Below are 13320 nucleotides of genomic sequence, written 5' to 3'. Positions count from 1 at the left end.
TGCCCCTGGATCCCTGGCAGTGCCCAAGGCCAGGCTGGACAGGGCTGGGAGCAGCCTGGGACAGGGGAAGGTGTCCCTGCCATGGCAGGGGTGGCACTGGGTGATCTTTAAGGACCCCTCCAACCCAAACATCTCTACAATTCTTGGAAGATGAGGCAAACTTCAATTAGCTAAGGAGTCATTCAGATCCATCCTGTTTTGAATCTGCATCTGCAGGAATCTGAACCTGCAGGTATCTGAACATGCCCGTGAGGAGAGCAGTTTTTAACTGAAAGCCCAATCCCACCAGGAAGGTGAGTATTTTTATCACTTGTGAATTTTCAACATTAAAGGAAGTCAGAAGAGCTGCTCCAGTGGTTGGGGAAACCGCTCAAAGACACAACAGCCCGTGGAAGCTCCCTGGCCCTCTCACAAAACAACCCTTCTGGCACACCTCCAGCTCAGATCCTTCCTCTCATAAAGCATTATTCTCATGGTTCAGAGTCCTTGCACAGCCCCAGAGTTTCCTGTTCCTGCAGAAGCAGGCACAGCCTAGTGAATGTTGTGGGAGCTCAAGAAGGAAGCCTGGCTCCACTCATCTTGGGCCTAAAGCCACCAGTGAAGTCACTCCCACAAATCCACACAGTGCTAAACCTTAATTGGATCCATCACAGGTCCAAAGGCCACACAACCATCAAGCTTTGTTTATGAAACGACACTTAAATGGACTTTAGTGTTCAGATATAATTGATACTGGAAACAGCTCAGTATTATTCATGTCCTTGCACTGAATTCCAGCACTGCAAGAACTGGCAAAACCAAAATTAAACCAAATGAGCTTTTCTGAAAAAAGACAGATGTTAACAAGGTTGCAAATTCAGGTTTGTCCAGCTAACTGTGTCATAGCAGACATGCCACATTAATTACAGAATGTTTTAATTCAGCTCGAGGAACTCCATTTAAAAAGGTGGGAACCATTCATAAAACAGGATCCTTGGCTTTCTCCCTGTGCCTTGCAGGATAAAACAGGGCTTTTGCTGGATTCCCCTCCTGAAACAAAGGCAGCCATCTGGCAGGCACAGCCAGAGTGCCCTGGGCTGTGCCTGTGACCTGCAGGTGAAGCTCCTGGATCCTGTTACCAGCCCCAGTCCCAGGAGCCATCACAGGGTATCAGTGTCTTGGGAAGTCCTGAGTGTTTGTGTCAGGGTCCAGCTGGGGCTGGAGACACCCAGCAACAATTTAGGGATATGCAGGACATTCTCTCTGCAGTGAGTATTTCTCTATCCCAGCTTTCCCCTCCATCCTTTAGAGAGGTTAGGGAGGTTTCCATCTTCACACACACTCCCTTCCAATGATATTTAAACAGATATTTTAAGGGTCTCTAACACCAGCAGTGCTGTGGCAGGAGCCTGGAAGACAAAAAGGCTTAAAAATAGAAAGAATAAGTGATATAAGGCCAGAATTGAAATTCCCTTTTCCAATCTCATGCCAGGAAAGGGGTTGCTAGGGCTAAGCCAAGCATCACATTGACAGTTTACATATATTAATTGCTATCTCCAACTACCATCAAGATATTCAGAGGTAATCTTTGCTGGCTGGAAAAGCTCCTGCTTGCAGCCACTCACTAAATGGAAAAACTGGCTCTCAACCACCATACATTTATTTAGAGAGCCAGAGCCCCTTTCTTTAGCCAACAATCCTTGTGTTAGAATAGAAACCTGCCTGGCTGTGGGGAGCTCATCCCACAGGTCAGCAAGTCCAGGCAGAACATCAGGTCAAAGACTCAGCTTTGAGCCCACAGGGCTGTCAAAGCACTTCTGCTTCCACCACCTCTTTTTCAGCTTTCACTGACTGGATCTGATTTTTTGTTTAAAACATCTTCCAGCCTCACCAGACGCTCAGCTGGCCATCTGCATCCAATTATTTTATCTCTCCCTGCAACGCTGCACAGTGCTCAGGCTCTTGGACTCCAAACACAAAAAGCTCCAGTCACATTCTCATGTTCTTTATGGTCTGTGCAGCCCAAGCAGTGCAGTTTGCCTGGGGGTAAATTCTGTAGCTTCATATATCTTCAGTGACTGAAGGCATGCAAGCAGATTTGGGACTTGCCTGGAGCTCACATGAAGCAACAGCCTGAACTGTGCTCAAATATTTCAAAACCATCAGTTTATTCATTTTAAGATTCATCACTCCAGGATTTTCTAAAAAGTAACACATTCTACTAAAAACACTTCAGTATTCCCCTGTGATGAGAAAGGAGAGCTGATCACCCCCCAGATCTTTAATTGCAAACAGAGCCTTCAAAAATAACCAGCAAAGTTATGACTGCTGTGTCTATAAAGAGCTCTCACTTCAATTCTTCAATGGCAGCATGACTTGGTTCTGTTCTTCAGGAAAGCTTTCACTTTTGGGAATGACTGCTGCTTCAGTACCAGCTTACAGGGGGAGAGAGGGAGAAGCTGTGGCTGTGAGCAGCCCTCCCTGCCTCTCCTGGCCAGCCTGTCCATCCTGTGAGGACCCTTTTCTGTCCCCACTTCATGCCAGGCAGCTGATATCCCTGAGTCAGCCAGATTCTTCATCTAATTTGTATTATACACACCCAGGCAAACATCCAAATGAAACACTCAGCAGGAAATTTGTACTTGCTAAGGGAACCTGCTTAACTCTCACCAAGACTAAGAGTGCATCAACCTCCACACTCCATCAAAGCACCAAGGCAAGCCTGCCACAGATCTGTGATGTGCTGCACATGGCCCATGAGGACAATAAATCCACTTTCCTTCCATCTTTGCCACCTCAGCCCTCAAAGACACATCACTGAAGGTGTCTGAAGAAAATACCCCAAAAGGACTCTGGAGGCTGCAACCCCAGACACCCCTCACCCACCTTGTCCTGGGCTGCCAAGATGTCCCAGCAAGGGACCCTCCACAGCAGCACTGCCCAGAAGCTGATCCTTCTTTGGGATTTCTCCTGCAAAGAAAGAGCCCAGCTAAAAGCACAGAGGGCTGACTTTGTGTACAGCTGACCTTCAGAGAAGGAAGCAGGAGAGCAATTGCCATGGACTGTTCTGACCTTTCAGGGTGAGCTCCTGGCCACCCAAAGTGAGCTCCACCAGCTTCCCTCCCTCACAGCTCCTGACACTCAGAGGGACTCCATGAGCCACACAAAACCTCCCTCAGCTGATCCCAGGACATTTCCAAGCACAGAACACCTCAGAGTCCCTTTCCAGCAGGTTTTGAGAACAGATGTGATCCACAGCAGGGTTCCCTGGGAGCACAGTGAACCAGCAGCTCCTGGACAATGTGAGGCAGTAAGGAGGTGACACAGCATTTTTGTGACTTAACATCTGAACTAATGCTCCAAGTGCTGTCACTACACACAGAATAATTTAGGTTGGAAAAGACCTTGAAGTTCATCAAGTCCAACCTCTGACCTGGAGCATCCTCACAACAAACCCATCTAAGAGCAGTGCAATCACCTTTCCCTCTCCTCTTCTGGGAACTTCCTTTCAGCTTGGACTTGGCCCACAGGCAGGTGCTTCAAGGCTCACAGTTTCCAGAGGAGCTCCATGGAAAATTATTCCAGTTGAAATTAGTTGTCCTTAAAAAGGCATGTGCCTACAGCAAACTTTGTAGAGATTCAGAAGTCCTCTTGCACATTCTGACAGCCTCTGAGCAGTGTACTTACAAATAATGACTAATTGAACCCCTAGCAGAGCATTCCATGCCAAGGCCCATTTCCAGCACCATGCACAGCTTCTTTCAGGCAGACTTCTGGAGGGCTGTGATTGACAAGGTCTCTAATGAACTCTAATTGAAGCCTCAGCAGTCTGAAAAACCCAACAACAGATGTGGTGAAAGGGCAAACCACAAACTGTTTTGCTAATGAATGAAAAGTGTCTGGGCTGATGAGGGCCAGTGACCCAAAAATTCTCTTTTTCCACCCACCCTTTTACTTCTGTTCAAGTTTGGGCCGTTTCCCTTGTCAGCACAACACTTGGGGGCAGTCATGGACAGCCCTGGACACACTCCATCTCTTCAGCTGGGTACCAAGATGCTCCTGCAGGAGCCACAAGCAGCAGAACATGGATAGAGTAAGAGGGACCTCAGGGAGGGAGCTTGGTGTGGTTATCCTTCCCAGCAGGAACACCAGCCCAGGAGTGATTTTAAACTGCCAGAGGGCAGGGTTAGATGGGATATTGGGAAGGAATTCCTTCCTGTGAGGGTCTGGCACAGGTGCCCAGAGCAGCTGTGGCTGCCCCTGGATCTCTGGAAGTGTCCAAGGCCAGGCTGGACAGGGCTGGGAGTGAGGTGGTGCCATGGAAGGTGCCCATGGCAGGGGGTGGGACTGGATGAGCTTTAAGGTCCCTCCCAGCACAAACCATTCTGGGACTCTGGGAAGGAGATGCCTGCTCCTCACTGTCTCAGTTCTGGAAAACTCTCTACATACAATGACATTTCTGGGCCATCTTCTCTCCTTTCAATGGATCTTAAGCAAGCAGCCACCATCAGTCTGGAGATTAAATCCTATGAAAACACCATGGCACACTGAGCTGCAAGTAATACCCTGAGCTTCACCCCAAATATTGACATGAGCCTCTGCTTGCACCTCCTCCAGTGGCAGTGGACTGAGCAAGGAAACCCAGCACAAGGGAGCCAAGAAGTCAGGCTGCCATGTTTTACAGTTCTTCCCCTCAGCTGAATGAACCTGCTCATGCTCATGGAGCATTTGGAGTCTGCCCTTTTTCCTCAAGGAGGTTCTTGCCTGCTAATGGCACAGGCAGCAGAATCAAAATGACAGATGTAAAGGTTGGGGTGAAATTTGCCAAAAAAAGGTGAAAAATCTATTTACTCCAGTCTGGCTCCTGGTGTTTCTGGAGCTGTTACAGGTGGCAGAGCACACACTGCTCTTGTCTAACCAGTGCACACTCCAGGAGCTCAGGCTGAGAGTGGCTGCAGAACAGGTCTATAGGTGTCTCAGCAATAAAGGAGTTGTGCTGGATTTAATAAATTATTTCATCTCAGCCCCAGAGGAGGGGCTGCAATGCCTCATGTGGGGCACACAGACCCTCCTCCAAACAGGCCCCAACCTGGTCTGGTTCATGTTACACTGTGAAAAGGAGCCCAGGGAGTGTGTTGCTGATGGAAAGCATGTAGAGCACTAATGAGCACCATCCAAAAGTAATTCCAGCATTTAGAGGTACCCAGCAATTTTCTGAGTCATTAAAAAACCTCAGATCAATTACACAGTCAAGCTTACCATGGCTGACCAAACAACTCCTTGTTTGGAGTGGTCCTGGGAGCTGCTCAGACCCCAATACCCACTCAGTCCTCCCAATTTCATCACAAAACCAACCATGTCACACCAGATCAGATCAGAGATTTAGTTACTTGTGTCCCACCTCCAACCACAGCCACAAAAACAATGCTTTAGGTTGCCAAGGGCTTTGGGGGCACAGATGTAGCCAATTATTAAATGGTTTCAAGAAAGAGAAATAATCCTTTCCTGCAGGGAATAATTCTTTCCTGACCCCCAGAGCTCTCTTACCTGTACCTTGGCTTACATAAGTCAAAGAAATGTTTGATAAATTTAAGTTAGCCACAACTTTTTGACCACAGCTTACCAGCACCAGCTTTAGAAGCACTTCCCAACCAAACCTCTACCTGGTAAGCAGCTGCTCTTCTGCACAAATTTAGAAGCTTAGGTCAGAAATAAGCAATGACAAGAGAATCCAGTTTTCCTACTAACAGACTCTGTGCAGATTAAATCCATATTTCAGTAACACCTTCAGTTCCTCCAAAGGCCACTGTGCCACACTCTGTTTGAAGGGACAATTGGCACTGACCAGGTTATCACAGCCCAAACATGCATCACAGGATGTGCCACTTGTAAGGAGCCTAGAAATCCTTCTTACATCAGCTTTCCTCCCTTAGCAGTGTGCAAAGGACAACAAAAAGTTCCAGGGACAAGCAAAAAAAAATGTATCAGACACAAGATGGTCAGCCAGGTTTGGTTTTTGACACTAGACTGCAGAACATCTGAGAGAGCACAAATTATAAATAGATTTGGGTGTTCTCCAGATGCCCAGACCTTCTCAGCAGTGTCTTTGCAGCCTGTGGGGCAGCACAGCCACTGCACCTCCCAGAGCTCCACAGAGCAGGCTGTTCATCAGGAGATAATACCCAGGTGCAAGGGCCTGCACCCATCTGCACACGCTGTCCCAAATTCCAACAGCAGCCTCCAAGCTGGCACCTGGGCTGAGTTCATTAGGGGAGCTGCTAATGACTGCTCACACTCACTAAGTGTCCCTGCACACACAGCCCAAAACAATCCCTGCATTCCTGACATTGCTTGGCCAATGGTTGTTTGTTCAACCTTGCCCAAAGACAAGGGCACAGACAACTCACCAGACTGTCACTGCCATATTTTCTGAAAAATCCCTTTGCCAGGATTTCTTCTCCTGGGAAGCTGAGGAGCCTCAGAGAAAAATGAAAATAATAATGATCTGATTGCTTCTCCTGTGTTTTGCTGCTTTGGAATGTGGTTGGAGATTGTTTTATCCAACAGCTGGTTGGTTGTTTGGTTTCATGTGAATTGTTTTGACTTAATGACAATCACAGCCAGCTGTGTTGGGATTCTGGAAGCAGTCACAAGTTTCCATGATCATTCTTTGTAACTTTCTGTCTGTATCCTTTCTCTATTCTTTAGTATAGTTTTAGTATAGCATAATATAATATAATAAATATAATATAATAAATACAATATAATAAATATAATAAATATAACATAATAAGTATAACATAATAAATATAATATAATAAATATAATATAATAATAAATTAGTCTTCTAAGAACACGGAGTCAGATTCTCAATTCCTCCTTCGTCCTGGGCACCCTGAAAATACCACAGCAGACCTTCCAGATGCCCCAGAAGTTCTTACATGCCAGGCCTTTGTCAAGAGGCACTTCCTGGGACAGCACCCAGTACTCACCAAGTCAATGAGGTCACTGAGATTCTTCTCTATCTGCTGTGGAGGCAGGCGCCTCATCAAATCCAAGGCACAATCCAGCTGCTGGTCACTCTGCAGGAACAAGAAGAGCCCTTGGTCACAAGGTGGACAAGAAACACAACACACAGCTCCCAGCAGCAGCATGCTTTGCATTAATACAGTTAAAATTCACTACATTTGATTGTGGATTATGGACTTGGCAACTTAACACCGTGCAGTTGATAGAAAGGAGGGCAGTCCTTACCTCACCAAATTCCTTCCAATGTTTCTGAAAGTGTTTAATGTGTTGTTTTTCCACACTATCTCAATAATAACCTGGGTTAGGGAACTGAAAGTTCCTTCTCCCAAAGCAGGTTTAACACTTCCTCGTTTGCACTGATCAGCTTGAGATAACCAGCACCCAAGACAAACTCTGTTCCACCACAGAGCTCCCTCTCCCCTGCAGCTTTATCAGAAAACCAGAATGAAACATGCACATAAAGCATTATCCATTATTTCCTTCTTCCTACAAAACACACTCCAAGAGCTGCCTGTACCTAAGAAATCAGGGATGCCAGTTATTTATCTAGAGCTAACACAGCAGCTTTCTGCAAAGGGCTCACTGGAGCTGCTCTCACACCAATTCTCACACAAAGAAACAACCTTAAACTCCACTTCAGTGTCAGAAAATGTGCCCCAGACACTTGAGGAGCTGAACCATGGTCCTGACATAACCTTTAGCTGTCCCTTCCACCAACAGACCCAGACACTTTCCTGCTGACCTAACAACACCCAAAACCTGCACAAGTTCCTTTGATCCCAGGTCAGGTGAAGCACAACCAGTTTGCTCTCACTGCTCCTCCCCTCCTTTTTCTCTTTGCCATTTCCAGCCACCCAAATCCCACGAGCTGAGGTTTAATTTCACCCTCCCGTGTTCTGTCAAGCTCCCAAGGTCTTATTTAAAAACAGCTTCAATACTAACACAGTTCCATTATCACATTATCCAGCACAGCAGCCCCCAGGACAGGGAGAAACAGGAAGCCAAGCTTCCTGCAATGAAGCCAAACCTGAGGAATGAGGGAAGGAGGGAGTTTCATGGACATCCTTTAGGAAGCTGTGCATTAGATGGCCATGGGAAGGGAACTCCTCACTTTTAGCTACTGAACTCTCAGACCCCAAGGACTCTGGAGGTGGCCTGTGCCTGCCCAGCTGTGCAGCCAGGCCAGGAGGGATCTCCCTTCCCAGGTATTGTCTGTACCTCCTGCTGCCCCTGCAGCCAGGAAGGAAACCTGGCCCATTGTCACAGACACTGTCACAGGGTCCTGCTCCTCTCTTGTGATCATGGGGACACTCAGGGAAGTGCTCTGTCCTCCTCTGCCAGCTGGAATTGTTGAAAAGATAAAAAAGCCTAGGGAAGGATGTTAAAAACCACCACTAAAGCTGCAAGCCCAGAGTAAGTATTTTACAGGGAGGCAAACTGAAAATAAAATACACTGCATGGAGGAGAATGCACACTTGCAGTGTTTATGGATTAACCAAGAGAACCCAGAGTGACCATTTTTACCCAAAATATTCAGTAACAGCTGTAAAAGACACGAGCAGGATTGTTTAAGGCAGAGATCCTCCAACGGGTTCAGACACAGCTGACATCCATGGCTGTGTGCAATGGAAAAACAAAAATATCCAGGCCCATACAGTGCCTGGTACAGTGCATTTCCCTGGTAGCAGGAGGGAAAAGCAAGGCTGAGCAGCAGGACCCCTCAGCTTCTCACAGAGCATTTAGGTAATTAAACAGCTTGCCAGCAGATCTCCTAAAGCACCAAAATAAAGGCAGGTTCTGCTGCAGTTGTGTCCCTAAATCCATGACTATTCAGCCACTTTAATCCAGCATAAATCCAGCTGGAATGGTCAAAAAGGTAACACAAGCTGACAAATCACAGAGCAAAGTGGTAGCCTGGGGTATGAGAGACATCTGGTACATCCTAGTTCAGAAGTGAACCAGGATCTCCTGGTTCCTTCTCTGCAGGTGAAGATTTCAAAGGCAGGTGTGTGGTCAAACCCAGGCTCTGGCTCAGCCTCTGCCCGGCTGGAGGAGGTGGAGCAGCTGCAGCAGTGACACACAGGGACAGGCAGCACAGCCCAGGTGCCAGCAGCACCCAGCTCCCTGGGGCACAGGGGGTGAAAATCCCAGCGTGTGCTGCCCCTGCACATGAGAGTGGCACTGGATCAGTGGAGCTGAAACCCCCAGAGCCTCCCACAGCCGTCAGAGGAAGGGGCTCTGGGGGAGCTCAGGACATGCCAAACCCCACTGTCACTGACACATTTTATGAAAATCCTGTCATGAGGATTTTCCTCCTGAGATGCCTCAGAAAAGAAATGTAAACAATAATTATCTGATGGCTGTGGAATCATCTGGAGATGATTCACCAACAGGTGCATCTTTGGTCTCACGTAGATTGTTTTTACTTGATGACCAATCATGGTCCAGCTGTGTTGGACTCTGCTCAGTCATAAGATTTTATTATTCATTCTTTTCTAACCTTCTGGTGAAATCCTTTCTCTTTCTTTAGTATAGTTTTAGTATGCAATTATAATATAATAGAAATATAATAGAAATATAATAGAAATATAATAGAAATATAATAGAAATATAATAGAAATATAATAGAAATATAATAGAAATATAGAATATTATATATTATCTAATCTAATCTAACATAATATATGGTATGGTATAAAATAATATGGAATAAAATATGGAATATAATATGGAATATGGTATGGTATAAAATAATATGGAATATAATATAATATAATATAATATAATATAATATAATATAATATAATATAATATAATATAATATAATATAATATAATATAATATAATATAATATAATATAATCCTTCTGAAACATGGAGTCAAGATTCTCATCTCTTCCCTCATCCTGGAGACCCACAAACACCCCACCTACTTCTCTCAACTTCACCTGTCCTGGATTCCCATTTGTTAATTCTTCTGTAAAATCACATGCTGAAGACCAGGTTTCTTACCAGGCCTCCAGACAGAACATTTCCATGGAATTTTTGCCATTACCCAAGTGAGGCTGCTGCTCTCTGGGCAGGTGCTCAGACAGGCTGTCTCCCAGGCTGGGCTGCTCCCACAGCCAAGCTCTTTGAGCTTGCAGCACTTCATGAGCTCAGTGTTTACCTGACAGGAGGCCCCTTTCCACCATTCCTGCTCCATCCAGCCCAGAACCTCCTGTGGAGGAGCAGGGAGTTCAGACACAAATTCTAAATGAAGTTTTATTACAGCTGAAGTCACTGAAGGATTTAGAGATCACAGCAATCTCAAAAGACTAAAAATATTAGCTTAGATGAAAGCTCTTTAATAAGTTTCCTTTAAAGATGTTTGCCTATCTAGAATCTCCACTTAAGCACCTGTTACAGCATTCCCATGGCACTGCCCCAGGGAAAAAGGTTATGAGGATGTCTGTCCTAGTTATTTTACAGCTTCCTTTGTCTGCACCTCCTCTTCTTTTTGGTCTCTTGGCTGTATTTAGCTTATTTACAAAAGAGAAACCCTCTCACAACAGCCACAGGTCTCTGGTCATCTGGGCACTCTGTGTTAAAGCTCAAATCAGAAAAAACCAGTGCTGAAAAATTAATAAAAATAATTGTATAAATGTGCAGTTGTAAAGGGGCACAGCTGGGCACCTTAGTTTTAAAGGCTGAGTATGGGCAGATGTCATTCAGTGCAGAAAACACAAATAAAAAAATCCCAGGTAGTTACTACAGGTATGGAAATCACAAACAATGAAACAGGCAGCAAGCTGGGCTTCCTTTGGACTCCCACGTGCTGTGCCTAAAGCCCAGAGCTCCGTGGGCACAGGGCACTGTTGTGCTGGACTCTGCAGCCCTGGCACTGACCAAGGAGCTCTTCTGGATGCACCAGGAGGCACAGCCAGAGCCTCCCCAGCCCCAGCAGAAACACTTCACTGAAGTGTTCACCTGTTTGCTCTTTCCAACAGACACCAGCACTTGGCTGAGTTACCACAGGTATTCTGCATTTCTAACATATTTTTACAAGTGCTTTTGACTGCATACATTTACAGAAACCCACAGGCTTCATTGCCAAGTGTGGCAATGGACAGTTCTCCACTGCCAGTTACCTGAGACTTCACCTATTCCATCTTCCAGGAGGGCTTACACAGACCTGCAGCTCTCCCCAAGCCAAGGCCATTCCACTTGAAAGGAGGTAAAAGACTCATTTAAAGCTCCTGGCCTGGCAGTCTGCAGGAATTTGGTCCCTTTATTACAAAGCCCTGAGGATTGAATCTTCCTCCACACCTCTGCTGGGACACTCCTGCCCATCTGAGCCTGTTATTGCTGAACACAGAGCTGGGCAGTGTTTGCAAACAGAAACCCAGGCTGGTTTCACTTCTGGGCTCTATTTCTGTACTAGCCCCACTTGCAACTCCCTGAGCCAAGAGCTGAGACAGCTCAGTGCTACAGCAGTGGGAGCTCCTCCCACTTCAGCCCTTCCTGGGAAATAAAAATAATTTTTTAAAAAAATTATTATTATTATTATTATTTCTGTTCCAGGCATGATGGTGCTCCCAACCCCCTTTTCCATCTCTGCCATCAGCTGAGAACAACTGGGGGACCCAGAAATTACTGCAGGTGTAAACGCCACACCCCTGATGTGACAGATAAACATCCTGGAGACACTTCACACCCAAGTTCCAGTCAAGACCAGCACGTGAAAGGTTACCCAAATTCAAAGTACAAGCAGAATCTCAGTGTTCAGACAGCAAAAATATAAGGTAAAAACCTCAAGAGACACTGCAAGCAGAACATCTGCTCAATGCCATGCAATTCAAAGCAACCACACCTCAGATCACTCTGGTCACTGGTCAGTTTACAGGCAAAATATCTCTGTAAATTAATCCAGGGCCAGAAGTACACAACCTGCAAATGACTCTTTTTCCTTCCTTCCAAGCTGCAGACATACTCAAGATTGTAAATCACATATTTCCTGTCAGTTCTCCCAACAGGAATGTCTGACTAATGTTTCAGCTTTGTGGTACTACAACACTAAGTTTTTTTAATTGAAACAGATACCCAGCTTCCCCTCCTGCTTGTCATTTTAATCCCTGCCAACTTCCAGAGCTGCAAGGGCAGAAGATTCCCTTTTCCAATTACACAATAGGATAGCATTACTGCTAGAAGCTGCAGCAAGGCTTGAATTATTGTAACCCTTGGGTAATAAAAAGTACAGTAGTAGTATGTTAGGTTGCAAGGTTCCCTTCTCAACTGTCAGCATTCACTTTTTAGGATATTAGATGGGAACTGTCTGACCTGGGAAAGCCCAGAGAAGTTCTGCACTCATGACATTTCCATCAGCTGCACATATTCCTCGCAATCTGTTTTTCCACATGATTTTTCCCTTGACTATTAACCCTCCTCTGGCAGATCCTATCTAAAACCATTTGTAATGGACTCATGAATCACAGCTCTGTGACAGCAAGGTGTGCTGGAAGAAACAGCAATAGCACAGTTAGGAAACAATCAAAGGTAATAAAACCTGAACACAGACTCTGCTGTGCACTGTCATAAAAGGTCAAAGATTATTAAAACACAAGACACTGATGCAGACCTCATTCTCCTTCTCTTCAGCCACTTTTACCTTTGTCTGGTTCTGGTTGGGATGGATGCAGTGGTTTTTATTATCTCCAACACTTCTGAGCACATGGAATGCTCAGAACGAGCTCAGCCCAATTTGCTGTGGTCAAGCCCAAACAGCCCCAAGTGCTGCCACCACTCCTTCCAGGAATACCAAGTGAGAAGGATTAGAGATTAAAATAAAAGCAAAAAGGGATGGATCAGAAGGCTTTAGCAGAGGCTGCTGTGCTCTGGCTCCCCCAGGTCCCCTGTAATCTGTATTTATTTACAGAGCAATTGTACAAAGTCACATCACAGCTTCTGAGTCAGCGAATCCTCCTTGGAGATGTTCTCCTGCACATTATTCACCTCATTCTGCAGTGCTCCAACTTTTGAGTACAACTGAGCACACAGCAGCACTAGCCCCAGTTAATGACTGAACACTCTCACACCTTGTTCCCTGAGTTCAGGTTTTGGTGTTGTACACACTGCAAACACAGCCAAAAACCCACAAAAACACCAAGCAGCTTTTGTCCTCCATTGCTCCAGGAATGGAACTCAGGTGAAATTCAGAGGGACCTCTTTGAAGAGGTTCTCTAGGAACAAGTAGCTCATACATCTGCCCTGAAGCCTCGTGAAGAGGAACTAAAACAATCCATGGGCAGGAGAGAGGCAAGGCAGCTTCACTTTC

At 45.8% G+C, this 13320-nt stretch overlaps 1 protein-coding gene across 2 annotated transcripts in view; it reads right to left on the bottom strand.

The window, feature by feature from the left end:
• The window catches only part of CAPZB (capping actin protein of muscle Z-line subunit beta), a 62057-nt gene that overhangs the window by 39119 nt on the left and 9618 nt on the right, over positions 1–13320 (bottom strand). For both annotated transcript variants that reach the window (XM_054647687.2, XM_054647688.2), the window contains exon 2: positions 6972–7061. In XM_054647687.2, coding sequence (XP_054503662.1) covers positions 6972–7061 — 90 coding nt within the window. The remainder of the gene's footprint in view (positions 1–6971; positions 7062–13320) is intronic.

The sequence above is a fragment of the Agelaius phoeniceus genome, chromosome 24 (genome assembly GCF_051311805.1).
Source record: "Agelaius phoeniceus isolate bAgePho1 chromosome 24, bAgePho1.hap1, whole genome shotgun sequence".
In the NCBI taxonomy this organism is placed as follows: Eukaryota; Metazoa; Chordata; class Aves; order Passeriformes; family Icteridae; genus Agelaius; species Agelaius phoeniceus.
Note: the sequence above shows the minus strand (reverse complement) of the source record. Positions and strands in the feature narration are given on the sequence as shown.